General features: G+C 38.5%; 1 protein-coding gene across 33 annotated transcripts in view; it reads left to right on the top strand.

Annotated features, from left to right (window-relative positions):
* ANK3 (ankyrin 3) overlaps positions 1-20,196 on the top strand; it is a 902,861-nt gene that overhangs the window by 854,452 nt on the left and 28,213 nt on the right. For 24 of the 33 annotated variants that reach the window (XM_073596276.1, XM_073596279.1, XM_073596287.1 and 21 more), the window contains 5 exons: positions 1,896-8,174; positions 9,982-10,056; positions 11,294-11,425; positions 14,201-14,347; positions 19,241-19,877. In XM_073596276.1, coding sequence (XP_073452377.1) covers positions 1,896-8,174; positions 9,982-10,056; positions 11,294-11,425; positions 14,201-14,347; positions 19,241-19,877 — 7,270 coding nt within the window. Of the gene's footprint in view, positions 1-1,895; positions 9,447-9,981; positions 10,057-11,293; positions 11,426-14,200; positions 14,348-19,240; positions 19,878-20,196 lie in introns of all 33 variants that reach the window. The other 9 variants (XM_073596298.1, XM_073596300.1, XM_073596299.1 and 6 more) reach the window with 5 other exon arrangements.

The raw sequence follows: 20,196 nt of genomic DNA on the forward strand, positions 1-20,196 counted from the left end.
CATTTCAAGTGACAAACATCTTTGGACACTTGTTCTCAATACCCATGAGTCTGCTTTTATTTCTTGTAAAATGACTATACACTATACTTTTTTAAGCTCATAAATATGTACAGCTGGAAAGTAATTGTCATTCCAAAATGAACTTATGAGGAAATTCCTTGTTTTCCACTCAAATTAGCCCCAGCACACGTCTTTAGCCCTTTTTGTATTTAAATAAGCATTCAAGGTATGGATATTTTTACTTATATTAACTATGTATATACCATACCTGTGGAAATCACTGTGGCAGGCTCCGCTACTACACTGATCTTCACTAGCTTCCAAGTCTCGTGCCTGGTGGCTGCTTTGCTGCATTGTGAGCATAGGGGGTTGCCTACTTGGCATGGGCACCATTTAGAGAATGCTTTGCACTTTCTCAATTAATGCAAGGCATTCTCTGATTGGACATGGTGGAACATGTGACTCTTAGTTTAATAATTGGTCCAAGTGGGACCAATATAACAATGCAGAAATATCCATACCTGGAATTGTTCCACTTACACACGAGCGCTGCACACATGATTTACATAAAACATTTGCTGACTAGTAGTAGAAATGTGTCTTAGCTTAACAATTTCTATGGTTTCCAACTGCACATTTTTTGACAGAGGGAAAGTTTGAGGTGAGATTAGCAGAAAATTAAATAAATAAATAAAAGCTCATTAATGTCTTCCTGCTTTGGTTGGTTTTATGGCATTCTGTCAAAAATATTAAACTGATGCAAAAAACTGATGTCATGATATTGTGCTAAAGGTAAACTCTTCTTTTAAAAAATATGACTTAGTAAGCAATGGTTTTCCAAGACCAGTCTTATTTTAAGGCCTTCCGTGTAACTATACTCAGTCGTCATGAATTATGCTGAGGTCCAGTTGGGTGGAAGTTCTTTGCATGAAGCCATATAATGGCTGTTGAGTGACTGGCTTTGGAAAATATTTGTATAATGTGCTTTTTAAAGATACAATCTCATAATCCATCGCTTGTTCCAACATAACATTCCGTGCACGCTTAAATCCACAACTTTTTTTAAGTTAACCTTGCTTGACCATTTTCTCAATGATCACACATCTCACCTGTCATCAAAACACAGAGGCTTCCAATCCATTTCATGTTATGTTTAATTTGGTTTTATCAGAAATATAAGATGAAGAAATGCATGAAAAATGCAACAAAAACTACAATGTTAACAGAATTGTTCTGAAAACAACGGATCTTATTGGCTTTGTGATTGTGCAACTTATTTCTAAATTTTGCATGAGAGAGAGACATATATTTGAAGGTTTCCCCACATTTTGCACCGTACTTGCCTGTCATATACATGAATCTGGAGTGTGCATGAAAGATTCTGACAAAAGAACAAAGTTAACACTGTTTGTAGTTGATATTGTTTTCAGTTGACAATAGTGTGTGTGTCAATATTGTACAACCAGAGAAAGAGCAAAAGGCAATACTAATTCCAAACACTAACTCTACACAATTATACTGTATTTTTCAGGGGAATACAGCTTGTTTTATTAATAAACGGCACATCAGAAAGTCAATAGGAAGCTTGAGTAGCAGTGTGTGTTTGTAGTCCATTTTTATGTGTTGTCTTTTCTGTCTTTCATTGTTATTTCTGCTTCACGTCTTTTCCTTTGTTGCTTATATCCTTTGCTCATTTTACATCCATGCAGTCCCAGCTATTTTTTTATTTGAGCCCATTCAGTTTCACCATAACCATCATTTTGACTCATATAAACAGTTGTACTTGCTTTTTGAAATTATATAATCGTTACTGACCAATTTTTTTCTCTGGTCTCTCTGTTTTTCCAATCATTTTTTCGTTAATTTTGCTTTTAATTTTGATTTACTCATGAAAGAACCAGTTGAACGGAGCACAGGAACAACAAGACCTGTCCCTGCCACTTATGCTTACAAGCCAGGCTTTCCAACAAGACCCTATCAGTCATGGACAACTGCTCCAATTACAGTCCCTGGGCAGACCAAATCAGGCTTTACCTCCCTGTCAAGCTCCTCCTCTAATACACCATCAGCATCCCCATTAAAATCAATTTGGTCTGTTTCCTCTGCTTCTCCAATAAAATCCACGCTAGGAGCTTCTACTACATCTTCTGTTAAATCTGTTAGTGATGTAGCATCACCAATAAGATCATTTCGGACAATCGCTTCTCCAATAAAAACTGTTGTGTCTCAGCCTCCGTATACAATTCAAGGCTCTACAGGGTCACCAATTAGGGCTTCTACAATAGCAGAAGCTCCTGCTTTCAAGGGATTGTCTTCCACTTCAGTTTTCACTTCTAGAACTTCTCCAGTGACCACTGCTGGGTCTCTTTTAGAAAGATCATCCATCACAATGACACCTCCCGCCTCCCCTAAATCTAACATCAATATGTATTCTTCAACTTTGCCTTTTAAATCAATCATTACTTCTGCAGGGTCACTTTCATCTTCAGCTCTAAAATCAGTGGTTTCTCCTGCCATCTCTGCTACTTCTAAAGTGAATATTGCATCTACTCTTTCTTCACCATTAAAGATTGGGAATGGTCCAAGTGAGGTTGGATTAATGAACGGGTCTGCCTCACCTCTAAAGTACCCACTTTGTTCAAATTACATCAATGGCTCAGCTGTAAATTTGCAAGACCGAATATCAGCAGTTACAAAATCAGCAACTGCTTCAGTTAGCACAACAATTGAGACAGCGGAAAAAAGCTACTCCATTCCCACTACTTCACAAATGTCATATTCACCTCTCAAGTCTTTCACATCAACAGCTTCAGCTTTTCAAACCATAAGAACTCCCCCTACTGGTGCAGTTTACACATCTTTTAGGTCTGCTCTGTCCTCTACTACCTCATCTGTTACATCGTCAACCTTTACTGTACCAGTATATTCTGTAGTAAATGTTTTGTCAGAACCAACCTTAAAAAAATTGACAGAGTCTGCATCATTGACTAAATCCGCTGCTGCTCTGTTATCACCATCAAAAAATGCATCAGCAGACACAACCAGTCAGTTTAGTCGAATTTCTTCACCTCTTAAAACATCCTTATTTTTGTCTCCTGCTGCCCTCAAGTTATCTGCTACCTCTCCATTGTCTTCAAGTCAGGAGATCTTAAAAGACGTTGCTGATATGAAAGAAGACTTAATAAGAATGACAGCAATTTTACAGACTGATACTTCTGAAGATAAACCATACCACTCAGAATTAACTAAAGAAGTTAAAATTGAAGATGAAGAGCCATTTAAAATAGTAGAGAAAGTAAAAGAGGACCTGGTCAAAGTCAGTGAAATTTTGAAAAAAGATGTGTTTTTGGAAAAAATGACATCTCTTTGTGATCAGGGGCAATCACCAGAAGATGACTGGGTAGAATTTAGTAGGGAGGAACTTGAAGAAGCTAGAGAGTGTGCCAGCACCACCCCACTATTTTACCGAACAGACAAAGTGGAGTTAAAATCTAGAACTTTATCTGAAAAAGACTATAATTTAACAAAGGTCATTGATTACTTGACAAATGACATTGGTGGTAACACATTTTCAAACTTGAAATACAAATATGATGATGGGAAAAAAGAAGGAGAAGAAAAGCAAAAAAGAATTCTGAAACCAGGTATAGCGCTACAGGACCATAAACTTAAAATGCCCCCATCATCAATGAGATCTTCGGCTTCTGAAAAAGAGTTGTGTAAAATTGCAGACTCTGTCTTTGGAACAGACATGATTTTAGAGTCACCAGATGATTTTTCACAACACGAGCAGGACAAAAGTCCTTTGTCTGATAGTGGATTTGAAACAAGAAGTGAAAAAACGCCATCGGCCCCTCAGAGTGCTGAAAGCACTGGTCCTAAGCCACTTTTTCAGGATGTACCCATCCCACCAGTGATTACTGAAACAAGAACTGAAGTTGTGCATGTTATAAGAAGCTATGAGCCTTCAAGTGGGGAGATTATAGAACCCGAAAAGGGGGAAATTCCACAAATAAAACCAGATAAATCTTTTATGGAACTAGAACAAAGTTCACCTGGATCCATAAAAGTCAAAAGTAAGGGATTTCAGGTTAAATCTGGAATTGATGAGGAGGACCACACAGGGCTTTTAGGAAAAGGAGTAAGAGTAAAAGAAGAAACTCATATCACAACTACTACGAGAATGGTTTATCATCAGCCTCCTCCTTCTGAAAAAGCAGAAAGGATGGAGGAAACTATGTCTGTCCATGATATAATGAAAGCTTTCCAGTCGGGCCGAGATCCATCTAAAGAGCTGGCAGGTCTGTTTGAACACAAAACTTCAGTAGCTTCGGATGTTCAGAAGTGTACAGAAAGCCCACAACAACTTGCTGAAAGGGACACCAAAATGAAACCAAAACTGGAGCGCATAATTGAGGTCCATATTGAAAAAGGTAACCAGGCTGAACCTACAGAAGTCATTATTAGAGAAACAAAAAAACATCCAGAAAAAGAGATGTATGTTTATCAAAGGGACTTAAGTCAGGGAGACCTAAACAGCAAAGATATGGTAACAGAAAGAAGTAAAATATTTTCATACTCAGATGAACAAGGGCAGGCTGAAGAAGAGGAGCTAACCGTGGAAGAGTCCTTGCCATCTTATTTAGAGTCTTCAAGAGTAAATACCCCAGTATCTCAAGAAGAAGACAGCCGCCCAAGTTCAGCTCAGCTTATCTCTGATGACTCATACAAAACATTAAAATTATTGAGTCAGCATTCGGTAGAATATCATGATGATGAATTATCAGAACTAAGAGGGGAGTCATATCGCTTTGCTGAAAAAATGCTCCTTTCTGAAAAATTAGATGACGCAGAGGAATCAGACCATGCTCTACTCCTTGGGTCGGACTTCCATCGTACTGAAAAGCACTGCAGAGAGCGAGAAAGAGTGATCCCAACCCCTAAAAAGGAAATTCTTTCAAAAATATACAAAGATGTAACTGAAAATGGTATAGGTAAAATGTCCACTGATGACTCTCGTGATAAAGTGACAGTGTTGCATTATGCTGGAGATCCCAAAAGTCCCAAACATGCAATGTGGATGCGATTTACTGAGGATAGGCTAGATAGGGGTAGAGAGAAGTTGCTATATGAAGACAGAGTAGACAGGACTGTCAAAGAGGCAGAAGACAAACTGACTGAGGTATCCCAGTTTTTTCGGGACAAAACTGAAAAACTGAATGATGAACTTCAGTCACCAGAGAAGACAACCCGCAGAAAGAACAGTAAGGAGGTAGCCTCAGGTCGCAGTTCTACTAACAGTAGTCCTGAAAAACTTAAATATACTGAAATGAGAACATCTAGTGATGACTGGACAAAAAACCCCCAGTTTATGACTGATGGAAAATGTGTCACCTTGGTTGACGACCGAAAAGCTACAAGTTTGCCTTGCAGTCCAGAAAAGAGGGCTTTTGACCAAAAGGCAGAGAGTCAACAATCAGGTTCACAATCTGGCTTCCAACTAACACAGTCAAAGCTCAGCTCTATTAAACTAAAATTTGAGCAAAGTATAAGTCTCAAAAACAAGGACAGTTCACAGGAAGAAAAAAAACATGAGTCTCCATCAAAAATTCCTGTGAAGAAAACACAGGACAATCGACTTCCATTTTTCCAGTTCCAAACAAAGGACAAACAACAAAAAACAATTGATGAAATGAATGGAGAGCTACCTTTGCTCAAAGAGTCTATTACAGAAGCCATTAATGAAGAATGTTCCAAGTTCAAAGAAAGGATTAAAAATAGTGCTGGATTTTTAGATCAGAAACCTGACAAATTGATTGGAGGACTAAAAGACCAATATGTACCACAATCAACAAACACTACAACTGGTCATACTGTTTCTCCGGACAAGAAAGTTTACAGAACATGGGAAATGTCTGGCAGTGCAAATCAGAAAACACAAAAGGAAAAGCTAAAACATGTGATCATACAGGACAAAGATTCAGAATTGGATGGAGCTCATCTTCCAGCCCAACAAACTGTTAAAGAACAAACACCGACCAGGAATGGATCTACCACAAAAGAAATAAAGGAGAATTATGTTAAATCTCCTTCTAAAAAACTTTTATACACTGAACTTGCTCGTAAGGATGTAGGATATACTAATGAAGAAAAACTTGAGAGCAGGAAAGAAGGGACAGGTTCTCATATCTCTACAATTAATGAAGAGAAGAAAGGATTAAGCAGTGTTGATAATATTAGCAGCCATTTAAAAATTAATAGGGAAGGCACTAGTGCACCAATATCACCAATAACTAAGCAAATTAAGCCTGATATTCTTCATTCTGCTTTCATTACAGATGAAAGCAATAGACGCACTAGTAGTGGCCTGCAGGGCAAAGCACAAGATTACCTTGGGTTTTCATCTTATAATGAAGATACTGAGCTCTCCCCTGTTAAATCCCCAGATTCTTTAGAGATTAGTCCTAGCAAAGACAGATTAGCTGGCTTGCATGAATCTATGACATCTGAGGACAGAAATTCAACAGTGAATGCAGAAGTGTTAAAGGAGATAAAAACACTACCAGTCTATGTTAGTATTGTACAGGTAGGAAAACAATATGAGAAAGAGGTGCAACAGGGAGGTGTTAAAAAAGTTGTTAGCCAGGAAAGTAGGACAGTTCAGGAAACTAGAGGTACACTTTTTTCTATTAAACCACAGAAACAACCCCCATCTCCTCAGGGCAGCCCTGAAGATGATACCCTGGAACAGGTGTCCTTTATAGATAGCTCAGGAAAAAGTCCTTTAACTCCAGAGACACCTAGTTCAGAGGAAGTCAGCTATGAATTTAATTCCAAAACTCCTGACTCCTTAATGCCATATATACCAGGAAAACCAAGTCCAATACCTGAAGTATCTGAAGAATCAGAGGAGGAAGAAGTAGTCAAATTACCATCTATTAAACAAAACATCCCAGATGCCCAAAATATTGACATAGTAAAACCAGTTACTCTTAGCAAGGACTCAAGCAAAAGAACAAAGGACAATAGAGTGGCATATATTGAATTTCCTCCTCCGCCACCTCTAGATTCTGAAAACAGTGATTCAAGTAAAAAAAATTTAGAAAATTCAACAGATAGTGAAATGGAACTTACTGAAGTTAATTTACAAGATGATCAGGACAAATTTCTTTCAGCTGAACCAGTAATTAGAGTGCAACCACCGTCTCCTGTCCCCCCTGAATTAGATGCCACTGATTCTAGTGATGATGAATCTGTTCTCCAACCCTTTGCAATTAAAAAGTATACCTTTAAAATTAAAGATGAAGAAGTAAAAGAGTGTACAAAGATAAATGGTTCTGGGAAGCCCTGTCCTCAAAAACAGTCTATCGAAACAGATATGGGTTTAAGTTCCCCATCCAATGACCTAGAGCAAAATGGTAATGGCAACGACCAGTCTATTACTGATTGTTCTATAGCAACCACTGCAGAATTCTCACACGATACTGATGCAACTGAGATTGATTCTCTTGATGGTTATGATCTGCAAGATGAAGATGATGGGCTGACTACTGAGAGTGAGGCAAAACTTGGGCTAATGCAGGACGTTGAAGTTAAAAAGGAGCCGTGGACTAAAGAGAGTGTTCTGAAACATAGTGATCGCAGCTTTAGCCAAAGTAAGCTTGAAGTTATAGAAGAAGAAAAGGGAGTAACTGAGGAGTACAAGCCATGTAGAAAGATATCCGATGGCGAAAAGAACACAGATCAAAGTGACAAGAAGGAAGAAGGGGCACAATCCTATTCCTTAGAAGGAAGGCATCCAGATAGACCAGTGTTTCCAGACACATACTTTAGTTACAAAGTGGACGAAGAGTTTGCAACACCTTTTAAAACAGTAGCTACAAAGAGCCTTGACTTTGATCCCTGGTCGAGTAAACCAGGAGATGATGATGTGTTTGAAACTAAATCCAAAGATGAAGAACCCAAGCCTTTTAGTCTGGCTGTAGAAGATCGTTCTCAGGCAACCACACCCGACACGACTCCTGCCAGAACTCCTACAGATGAAAGTACACCAACTAGTGAGCCCAATCCCTTCCCATTTCATGAAGGGAAGATGTTTGAGATGACTCGCAGTGGTGCTATTGACATGAGCAAGAGGGATTTTGTTGAAGAAAGACTCCAATTTTTCCAGATTGGTGAGCATAATTCTGAAGGGAAGTCAGGGGACAAGGGGGAAGGGGACAAAATTACTTCCATCACACCTCCACAGTCAGGGGACATCTTGGTAGATCCCATCCTAGAAAAACAAGTAGAGACATCTACAGTTGAACATTCTACCATCATCCAGGGAAATGGAGATTGTCTTGATGCAACAAATGGTAATAATTCATTGGAGAAATCAGCAGCTACTACCAATTGTAAAGTTGATCCTAAATTGCGCACACCTATAAAGATGGGCATATCTGCCTCAACAATGACCACGAAGAAAGATGGCACTGGAGAAGTGGCAGATAAAACAGAGGCTGTGCCAGATTCTCATGTACTAGATAATGATAAGACTGTTTTGACAAACATATCAACCAATGAGACAATCATTAGTCACATAGAAATACATGATTTTCAGACAGAAAACTATAATAATAACAACAACTTGGATTCATTAGCTTTAAATGTAAACAATAATGCAATTAATTTGGTATTAATTAAAGACTGTGAATCCAAGTCTGTGGACAAAGGTAGCAAAACGAAGGACAGTGTTAATAAAGAACAGGGTACAGTCAGTCTAGACACGGATAGGGAAAAGAAAAGAGCCCCAAAAAGTCAACAGAAACTGACAGATTCATCAGGGAGTAAACCAAGATCTAAACTGCCAGTTAAAGCCATATCAGTTAAACCAGTAAATAACCAGTCCAGCAATACAAACACTTCATTCAGTAGAAGAACAGCGTTTATTAAGAATGAGAAAGACACAAGACAGGAACACATATCCAGTATAGATGTTAGGTCTTCTAAGATCCCCATAAAGAACATGAGTAAAGTAAATACAACAATACAGAGAAAAGCTGCATTGAAACCTAAGCAGAAACAATTAGAGAAGGAGGCAACTAAACCGACTCCTTCAAAGTTACCAGTAAAGGTAAGATCTTTGCCTTCTGCCACTTCAGCAGCCAAAGTAAAGAATCATGAGTTCAGTGAGGTTTGTAAACACTCTATTGAATATTTTAAGGGAATTAGTGGTGAGACATTAAAGCTTGTGGACCGCCTTTCTGATGAAGAGAAAAAGATACAGCCTGACCTCTCTGATGATGAAGACAGTACATCGAGAAATACGTCATTATCTGAAGCCACCCAAGTCTCCCAGCCTTCAGTAACATCGAGGTCTGCTAAAGACATGAAAGCAGACGCAACATCTTTAAAATCAAAGATTGAAAAGACCGACAGTGAGAGAAGGAGCAGTAGAAGGACTGGTGAGAATTAAGGCAGTCAGGTTTCTGGAGCTGTAATAGCTCACATCGTGGATATCCAGCCTAGTTTGTAAACCTCTCGACTTGTTGACCTTAGTGCATGACCTGTCGTGATTGCTTGTGGAGTGACCTCTGTTAGTTTCCATTCTTCCATTGTCATCTGTGTTTGTTGTCCACACTATTCGTTCTGTCTAGAAAACATACACTAGTTATCTAGAGAAGCATGCCAAAACATTCAGAGAAATGACACTACCCATGATTGTAAACATGTTTCTAGCCTGTACATAGACAACACCATCCAACACCTGTACTCACCTTCTGTACACTCAACTAGCATGTATACATTCATTCAGTAACTGTGCTCACGTACTTAAACTCTAGTCATCGCACATACAAAATTACAACCTATAATAGTTAATTTTATTTTGAAAATCACTAATCACATACACTTTTGAATTTTGTAGAATAGATCCACAACTCTGCCACACATGTGTGAAACAACAAAATGTTATTATAATTGTACCTTTGTAAATTCCAGGTCCACAGAGTCCATGTGAACGTACTGACATAAGGATGGCCATAGTTGCTGATCATTTAGGACTTAGTTGGACAGGTAAGACAAAATGGTTTCAAAACATTTTAAATATCATCTGTATTATAAAGACTGTGATTAAAAATATATAATGATACATTTCCTTTAGGGGGTAAAGCCACTACTGTATTATACAATTTGCATTTATTGATTATGTTAAATAATGTTACCTAAATGATTAATCACTAGGCTTTCCTTCCATAAAAACTTGGAGGGTTCTTTATTCTTCCTACCATATTTGGACTCTTGTTGGGTTTGGGAAAAGTGGACATTGTTTTATTACCAGAGTAGCATGTTAACTAGCATCACAGAGATGTAAATGAACTTGAAAGTTTCACTGTAGCGAATAATTTGTATATGCATTTTTGTGCACTTTACTGTACAGTACTGTATAGAGTACATTATCATTATTCTTGTGAAAAGTAAGATATTATAGACCTATTACAGTATAGTACTTTATAGCTGATTGTGTTGGGTACCTAGACTAACTTTGTTGGACGAACAAACTGGACTTACGAACGCTCTCTCAGAACGTAACTTGTTCGTATGTAGGGGATATACTGTATAATATTTTTTGAGGCAGAATGAGTGGATAGGCTTAGCCTCAGTTTACACTATGAACTGCATATAAATTGCACAGGAATCGCAGCGCATTCATGTGCAATTTACATATGATTCAAAGTGGTGTGTTTTAGGCTTGGTTCACACTGAAACCGGCTGCGGATCATACAGAAACGCTGTGCGTCCCCATTCTCCAGTTCAAGGAAGAATCAGGGCCAAATCGTTGCCTGAATTTGGCCCTGAAACCGAGCTAAAGACGCACGCGTTTCTGTGCAGTGCGCTCTGCAGCTGCCCCGGAGATATGTGAACTGGCTCCATAGAGAGCTGGTCAAATTCTCCTTCTATGTGAATTGGATGCGGGGAAAGCTCGCTTCCAATTTGCATAGGTGGGAACACAGCCTTAAACCCATTCATTTTGAATTGGCTCAAATCGCACCATATCACACCAAAGTCGTGTTTGCACCAATTTTGGAACTGCACTGCAACCTGACTTAAACTGCGTTTGCAAACTGCCTTTGGGGTGTCATTATGATTGCACTGATGCCCACTGCAGAACGCAAGGGAAGTGAGATTTGATTGTGGTGCGGCAAATGCGCACAGATCGCAGATTTCCCGCATCACATTCTAGGTTTAGTGGACATTTGAAACATATGTTCTTTAATGTTGTTTTTTTTTTTTTTACATTTTTACATTTCAGAACTTGCAAGAGAATTGAATTTTTCAGTTGATGAAATTAATCAAATTCGTGTGGAAAATCCTAATTCTTTGACCACACAAAGTTTTATACTGCTAAAGAAGTGGGTTATAAGAGAAGGCAAGAATGCAACAAGTAAGTACTCTTTCCTTGCACTTTTTTATTTATGTAGTGGGTAACAGAATAATCTTGTACAGTAGGTATTTTATTAGCGTTCAGTTAAGCTTCGGTTCACATTAGATGCGGTGCAAATTCACAGCAAATTTGCTGCAGATTCCACACCGCTTTAAAGTCGCAACCCCTTCAATGCAAACCGATTGCGGAGTGTATGTTAAGTTAAGGACACCTCGTAAACGGTTTGCAAAACGCAATGCGATTTACAAAATCAGATCACATGGGTGTAAACACCCATGCGACCCGATTCTGGTGCAGAAAAAAAAATTGTCCTGCATGAGTTTGGTGTGATTTGAGCCATACAAATCCATGACTCAAATCGCACACCCCAGAGACACCACATGTAATTCGCACAGGAATTTGCTGCAATTCCTGTGCGAATTACACGCAGTGTCCCGCACCACATGAGTGTTAACCTGGGCTAATACTTATAATTCCTTGTTGGGTGGCAACCATTGATTACAGAATACTGACTTACCTCTCAGAGTGATTGCTTGCACCATCCTGTCATAATCTATACTACACAATCTTTGGCTTACAGGCGATTCTGTCCTCATTGATACCCAGCCCTCCCACTGTCGACATCGCTGAGATAAGCTTGCTGAAGATTCTGCAGCATTCAGCGTTTCTGGGAGTGTCTGCTCCCACCCCCCCTACTTCCCTCTATGGTTTTATTATGGGGCACAGTACTGGCATAGGGACTGGCAGAAGGACCAGAGAACAATGAGAGATCAAGCATATGAAATATCCAGATTTCTTAGCAAGTGTATTTGTAGATGATTGTGGAATTCAGTGCCAGGAGGACATTTTTTTATTTTATACTAATAAAGTACTTTATATAATATAATAATAGTCACTTCCAGTATTGCAGTCGAGTCTAATCCCTACATTGCTATAGAAACAAAGTGGCTTGTCTTCATACTACTATTGAGCACAATGGTAATGACTGTTGCCTATTTATGAAATATAGAAACTGATTAACAATGTGTTAAATATGAACCTAGCAATTTAGCTTTTTTATAAAGCTAACCAATGCAAAAGCTCCATTTGTTTTTTTAACAATGATTACATAATCCAGCAAAAGCAGAGATTATGGCTGGGTTCACACATGCGGGTTTCTCCGCATTTAATTCACATGACATGCAAGTGTGATTGGCTCTCAATGGAGTCGGTTCACACAGGTCCAGGGCAGCCGCAGTCCTGGATTTAAAAAGGGTCCTGTACATGTTTGAGTCCCATTCAGGTGCAAATTCAGGTCAAAATTCTGACCTGATTCACACCCAGACACGCATCAAACCCCAGGCACGAACCAGTAGCCGCACATATGTGAACCCGGCCTAAATAATCCAGTAAAATTGATTTTGCAGCAAGACTTTTTTCTTAAGCCCGGGTTCACACCTATGCGAATTAGAGGTGCGTTTCCGCACCTCTAATTCGCATAGCAGGAGAATGTGACTGGCTCCCTATGGAGCCAGTTCACATATCTCCGGGGCGGCTGCGGTGCGCACTGCACTGTGCGTCTTTGGCTGCGTTTCAGGGCCGAATTCAGGCATAGTCCCTGATTCGTCCCTGAAACGGTGAACAGGGACGCACAGCGCTCCTGTGCGATCCGCAGCCCGTTGTGGTGTGAACCCGGGCTAAAGCGTTATGGGGTTGATTTACTGAAACTGGAGAGTGCAAAATCTGGTGCAGCACTGCATAGAAACTGATCAACTTACAGGTTTTTTGTCAAAGCTTGATTGAACAAGCTGAAGTTAGAAGCTGATGGGCTACCATGCACAGCTGCACCAGATTTTGCACTCTCCAGTTTATTTAGTCTGTCTGCTTTTCACCATTTTAACACTTCACTTTAACATTGCAGCACCCCACGACAAGCATTTATGAAACGCACACAAAAAAAAAAAAATTAAGAGAGAATGTGGATTTATCCATTAGTTATCTTTTATTATTTAAAGGAAAAACTTGATGTAACTAACCTCATCATTATGTCTTATGTATTTTTTAAAATTAGTTTTAGGTGCAAAATGTGATTATAGATGTACATAGGGGCAACCATCTTTCAAAATCACATATTCATTCTCTAAACTTATCTCAGTTGTTAGAAGAGACAGAGTAGTTGCACTAAAGCTGGGAATACACTAGAATATTTTTGAACAAAAATTTGTAAGAAAACTCTTACGAAGATTCTTATGAAAATTCTCAGCGTATTCAATGTTTTGATTTTAACATTTGATTTTGGAATGAATGTAAGTTACTGAATGAAAACCACATACACTGTTAGAAAAACATTTGTTCGAGAATTTTTTTTTTCATCTGGCTGTTTCCAATTTTTCCCCACTGACAAATAAAAAAGTAAACAAGTATTCTTAAAATGAAAATTTTTGTTCAAAAATCTACTGGTGTACTGTATACCCAGTTTAAATCACTTTAAGGACTCCCCGAAGTAGCCTCTACAAATCTTTATTTAATACAATGAGATAAATAGTGAATAGCAAGTTTACAAAAATATGAAAGTCAATTCAAACACTGCTAAAATAAATCATAACTTGCACTGAAAGAAAATACACTACATTTGGTCTTTTTCGAACGTGCATCTGGAAAAGTGTCAGCATTGTACTCGCATCACAATTTATTATGCATTTAATGAATGAAAGATGTATGGGTATATATTTATTGCATTGCCTGTATCTCATTCACTTTATACACAAAAATAACTTGTGTATGTTTTGTTTTAAGCTGATGCCTTAACCAATGTCCTAACGAAGATCAACCGAATAGACATTGTGACATTGTTGGAGGGTCCAATATTTGACTATGGAAACATTAGTGGAACGAGAAGTTTTGCAGAAGATGGCAATGTGTTCAATGACCCTGCTGTTGATGGTAATTATATAACTTGCACAGTATGGCAATAATGAAAGTATAGGTTTGTAAAGGGAACCCACTACTGTAAAAAAAAAAAAAAATCTTTATTCATAAGTAGAAATACAGTATTCATCTGTCTAGTGCATTGGAGGGAATGTTGACTGACACTGAATGTTTGGTTAGTCATCCTATTTTAACTAAACCTTTGGATTCCTTCATAAGACAGGGTTACATAAAAAGTAGATTATCTGTCCTTTTTTCTGCATAGGAATTGCAGAGAAGAAACAATTAAGTCAGACACCAAAAAACATCAGTTTGTTTTCTATGTATTGGGAGGAAACCTGGCAAATAGTGGAATGCAACACAGATTGGGGAGAAGATACAAACTTGTGTGCAGATAATGTCCCCAGAGAAAGTAAAATCCAGTCCCTCAGTATGGTATGGCTAAAGTACTAAGTGCTTAGCCAGTGTATTGGCTAGGTGTAGTTGCACATTGCTTTATGGATAAATGTTTAGGCCGGGTTCATATATGTGTGAACTGGATGCGGGTTTCCCCACATCCAGTTCGTATGACATGCGAGTGTGACCGGCTCTCAATGGAGCCGGATCACAGAGGTCCTGGGCGGCCGTGGTCTCCATTCCAAAAGGGTCCTGTACGTGCTTGGGTCCGGTTCAGGTGTAAATTCAGGCAAAAATTCAGACCTGATTTGCACCTGAACCGGTGAACAGGAACACAACAGACCCCATGCTGGGAACTGGGGCCGCACATATGTGAACCCGGCCTTAATGAACTTGGCAACTACATGTTTGTAGAGATTAGAAACAAAAATAAATCACTTCATTTTACTGTGTTATTTGACATGTAAAAAAAAAGTTATAAAAAAGGTCTTACCAGTACTGCTGTAATTTCTGTCCTTTTAGCCAGGCTATTGCTGTTATTAAAGTGACACTAAACTGGTTTACAAAAACGAAATCTTAGCTCTAAAAGTGCATTCTATTGATGCCTGTCTCATCCAAATCTCCAAATTATTATCATTTATTTTTTTTTATGTTGCTGTAAACTGACTTTGTGTTAGAGGGTGGGTATGTTTGTTCTCTGTGGTCCCACTGTATGTAGGAACATAACCACCCTCTCTTACTCACTCCCACAATGGAATAGAGACTATGGACTATTGGATTTGTGGTGTGCATAGAGCAGTGCACATAACCGCAACTAACATGCACTGCTTGTTCAAAACAAACTGAAATCAGGAGGATAAAGAAGAGGGTTGGGAGCACATTAAAGAAACAATTTAACGCAAAACAGATTACTGGACAAATAGGTAGTCATGTATGGTCTATCTCTTGAGAATAAGGGTATTGTTTGGTGTCACTTTAAAGCATATGTTTACATACCAAATTGCATATAAGCTTTGCTTACAGTCATAGTTATTCAAAAGTGAATGCTGTATTTTCATTATTTCAATTTTTATTTATCCATTAAATTCTTCTACATTACTTTTTATTTTGTTTGGGCTTAAGGGTTTACCACATCCTAGCAACATTTTGCCTTTTGAACAGGATTCAAAAACCAGCAGCTTTAAAACATGGCCTCTCAGGCTTTATATTATGAACAGTAGATACCTCAGTTGTATCTTTTGTCAATGCCTGTGGGTAGTTCTGAATGCTTCTGATAGCCCTAATGGAGCAGACAGATTTTATGGTGAACTTTGGAGGCTGGTTTCATTTTAAGGTAAAAGTAAAGGTACTGCTTATGTTTACATGTAGTTAAGGATTCTTGCTTTGCTTTCTGATCATTTAAAAGCAGAATCACTAACACTTGCTGGGTTCACTTTTAGAATATGAATTTTCATCCTGGTAGTGTTGAAATATTCTGTAACTGCTCCTGTCCTTCTGATTCCTCTGTCCACCATGCTAGAGTACCCACTCTCTGCCAAGTAATGCTACTGGTTTCATCACGCCCTAACATAGGCATGAGCCATCATCGCCTTCATATTTTGTTGTTGGAAGAAAATCATTTACAGAACTACTTCAAAGTAAATCCTTTACTTCAAAATACAAATTGGTGTCATTTTGTATTTGCAGTCTGTTAAATGTGAAGATTTCAAATTTTGTTATTTTACTGCGTATTCCAATAACATGCATGTGAAATGCACTGCTTCCTTTTGCAGGCTTGTTTGTTTTCCTTAGCTAACCTGCTTCTCAGTCTGCCTCTGCACTCTTGTATGATTGGGTACTCTTTTGTTCCCGCTTCTCCTCTGAATGTTATACGCCTCATCAAGACCAGACTTTGGCTTCTATACTCTCGGTCTAAAGCAATCTGCTGATTAAGCTGTTATGAAAAAAAATTACTTTTGTCAAACAAAAAATGTCTTCCTGAATCATGAACTTCAGTGTGATTTATGGAGATACCTAATTCACAGGAATATAGTTGAAAGTTATGATTTACTTTAGGTGGTCCTAAAGAAACTGATGAAACAATGCTATTTGCAACCCACATTAGCCTACGTATATTAACAGAACTAAAATAATAATACACATATATTTTATATCTGCATGATTAGTGATTACCATGTTGTAAAACGCTGCACAAACTGTTGGCGCTATATAAATCCTGTATTATAATAATAATAATAATAATATAATAATTACCCAGGAGGGGCATCCGTAAAAAAAAAAATGATTATCCAAAAAAATAAGCCTTGTGGATTTCTTATTTGGGAACAAACTGCACATAACTTGGGGCTAAAAATAAGCCCTTGTATGCAAAGGTTAACAGTTTGCACCAGTATGCGAACAAAGTGGTTAATCATTTTTAGTATTACATTACCTTTCATTCCATATAAGATGATTTTAGGTGTAGCATATGTGTAGGCTTTTGCTTTTTTGTTAAAGCAGATGTGACTGGGATTTTCGCAGCCCACAAGAGCTCTCATGGGGGTTGATTTAACTAAGGTAAATAGGCTATTAATTTTGCATTGGAATTTTCCCTTAGCTTAGTGAATGAGCTAAAGCTCTACTGACTTTCATCATCCAACCATCTGCAAGCAAAAATACAGTTTTTTTTTTTTTTTAGTATTTTCCTTGCAAAGTGAATTTTAGCTAAGCTAAGGTAAAATGCCTTTGCACACAAAATGCAGGAGGAGACCTCGCAGTTCTGCTGGAGGGGGTGTGGGGAAGTTGGGACAGCTGTGCATATCTGGTGGTCGTGCCCAGAAATAAGAAAATTCTGGGAGGAGGTGCGAGGGATCACACACTTGATAACCAATAAGAAAATCCCGGACGACCCCTGGGTATGCCTACACCACGGTAGCAATATACCATCTAAAAACTACCGGAAAAGCCTAACACCACACCTCCTCAATGCGGCCAAGAGTCTCATCCCTAGACACTGGCGTGATAGTATGAGACCCTCAAAGCGGGAGTGGCTCGACAAAATGGATGAAATCTATTATATGGAATATCTGAGGTATAGCGAAGGGTTGGAGATGGAAGAGTATGAGGAGATATGGAGAGATTGGGTCAAATTTAAGGCCTCTAGCCATGCAGCTGAGGCGTGGGAGGACAAAGCAGAAAACTCACCCTAAATGAAGCATCTAATTCAAGATCGAAACTATCTTACTTCAACATGCTATAGAAATACTAGAAATAGTAGGAAGGGACTATCATCAGTTCGAGGTTGCGTTGGGGCGCTCTCTCTCTCAAATGGGGAGAGATCTGGGAAGGGAGGGGGATAGGGGGGAGGGTATATAGAAATAAGATACGGAACTAAATAATGAAGGCAAAAGGCAATCATACGCATAGAGCATACAGGGAATATCAAGAGTATTCGTAATTAGAAAATAGCCACAAGGATGTGAAAGTATTGAGGGATAAGTTTGACTGAAAAGTTGAAATAATATATCCTCATGAAAAGTACTTAGCTGATGTGGCGGAAAAGAAAAAAAAAAAAATGCCTTTGCAGAGTAAAAATTAATTTTGAACAGCCTATTTGCCTTTGGTAAATCTACACCTTATTATCTCGCCAGTACTCCTAGACACACAGCGAATAACAGAGTTTTCAGATTAGCCTTCTGGGCTTTTTGTCGTCTCCACCACTTATGGTAATTATGATTTTAGAGCTGAAATTAGATATCACTAAAACCACACTAATCATTTTTGGTTCTGGACTTTCAAAGTATAATAAAATAATTTGAATAAACATCTAAAAGAACCACTACAGAAAGGACATACCTTATAAATGGCAGTTTTGATTTCCAGTTCCAGCTCCAAAGCAATGCAAGATCTGAATTGCTAGAGACCTTATTGCCCAGTGAACTTTTCTCTTTTGGATCATCCGTATGCAAGCAGCTAGCATTCATTTTCCAACCACTAAATAACTTTTACTTTTTATCACTGTAATTCTGTGTCTGTGTTTCATGGCTCACTTTGTGTTTCTTTTTCTTTTCTCTTTGGTCAGTGCTTCTGATCTTACCCATGACTGCGAACTCTCTTCACTCTCCAAGATCACCTTACTCATCACATTCTACTCATCCGCTTGTCCTTTCTGTGCCAGAAATATTCTTATAGATGGCCCATATTTAGCTACCCGCTCCTGTAGATTATGTAATGATGTAGAGTTTCCAGGGACACTGGTACACCTAATATCAACATCGAATTTGCGTGAAAATTTAAATGAAAGAAAAATAAAACAAAATTTTAATTGAACTAGATTTTAAACTTCCCATTATACTAATAACAAAATAGCAAAATGTTAACTTCATTTCATATCATGTCTCATTGCAATGTATTTCTCTTCATTTCATGTATTCATTTTATCTTAACACTCTTCTTTATGTTATTGTTTATGATTTCTTTAATGCGTGGTTTCATAATCCATTCCATTCAGTTGAAGTGTACTGTTTTCCTCAGGTTACCCAACCATCCAAGTGGAACTGGAAACTCCCACTGGCTTGCGTTATGTGCCTCCCACCCCCATACACCAAGATGATTTCTTTAGTGATAACTCTAGCATAGAGTCCCCCTTTAGAACTCCTAGTAGACTGAGTGACGTATTAGTAATTCCACAGGGCAATGGAGACATTTTAGCTGCTCCACCCATGGTGGCTGCAGAAGACACATCACTAGATGACGGCAGACTGGACTATTTAATTCACAGTCCTGGTGCTTCTTATGAAATGGCCATTCATCGGGTGAAATTTGAAGATGTAAAATTGCACGATGAACCTCTAAGTGAGGGTAGCTACATTGAAGTTGAAAAGGCTGCTCAAAGAGGAGAGGAATCTGAGGCGCATGAGAGAGATGCATCTGGTCCTGAGGAGGAAATGACCGAAGAAAGGCTTAAATTACTATTTAAGCAACTTCACCTTGAAGAGGTAGAGTCAGAGGAGATGACTGAAGAGAAGGTGCAGGCTATCCTCAGAAATGTTCAACAAGCAGAACAAGAACTTTCTTCAATTTCAGGTTGGCACACAGATACAATGAGCACCCTGGCAGAACATACAGAGCGGAAAATCGGCAGCGAACTGTTGGAAAGATTGGATGACAGGTATGCAATGTGCCCTGTACCAGTAAAAAATAATTTTATGTAGACGTATGCTGTAGTTATAACATTCATACATCTAGAACTTCATTGAGTATTTTTTGTTTAGTGCCACATTTCTAGCAGATTTCAAATTGTAAAACAGTTAAGTAATTGACTTTATTTAAATCACTTGTTACCTATCTTGCTTGTTTATGCTTTTCTGGGCAGTTGCATTTGTCATTGTGCCCACTGTAAACGGCCATCCCTAACTTGTGACAATTGTAAAGCAGTGTTTCTGCTCAAACAGTTGGAACATTTGTAATTATAAAATATGATATTTTTG

The sequence above is a fragment of the Aquarana catesbeiana genome, linkage group LG08 (genome assembly GCF_042186555.1).
Source record: "Aquarana catesbeiana isolate 2022-GZ linkage group LG08, ASM4218655v1, whole genome shotgun sequence".
Classification (NCBI taxonomy): Eukaryota; Metazoa; Chordata; class Amphibia; order Anura; family Ranidae; genus Aquarana; species Aquarana catesbeiana.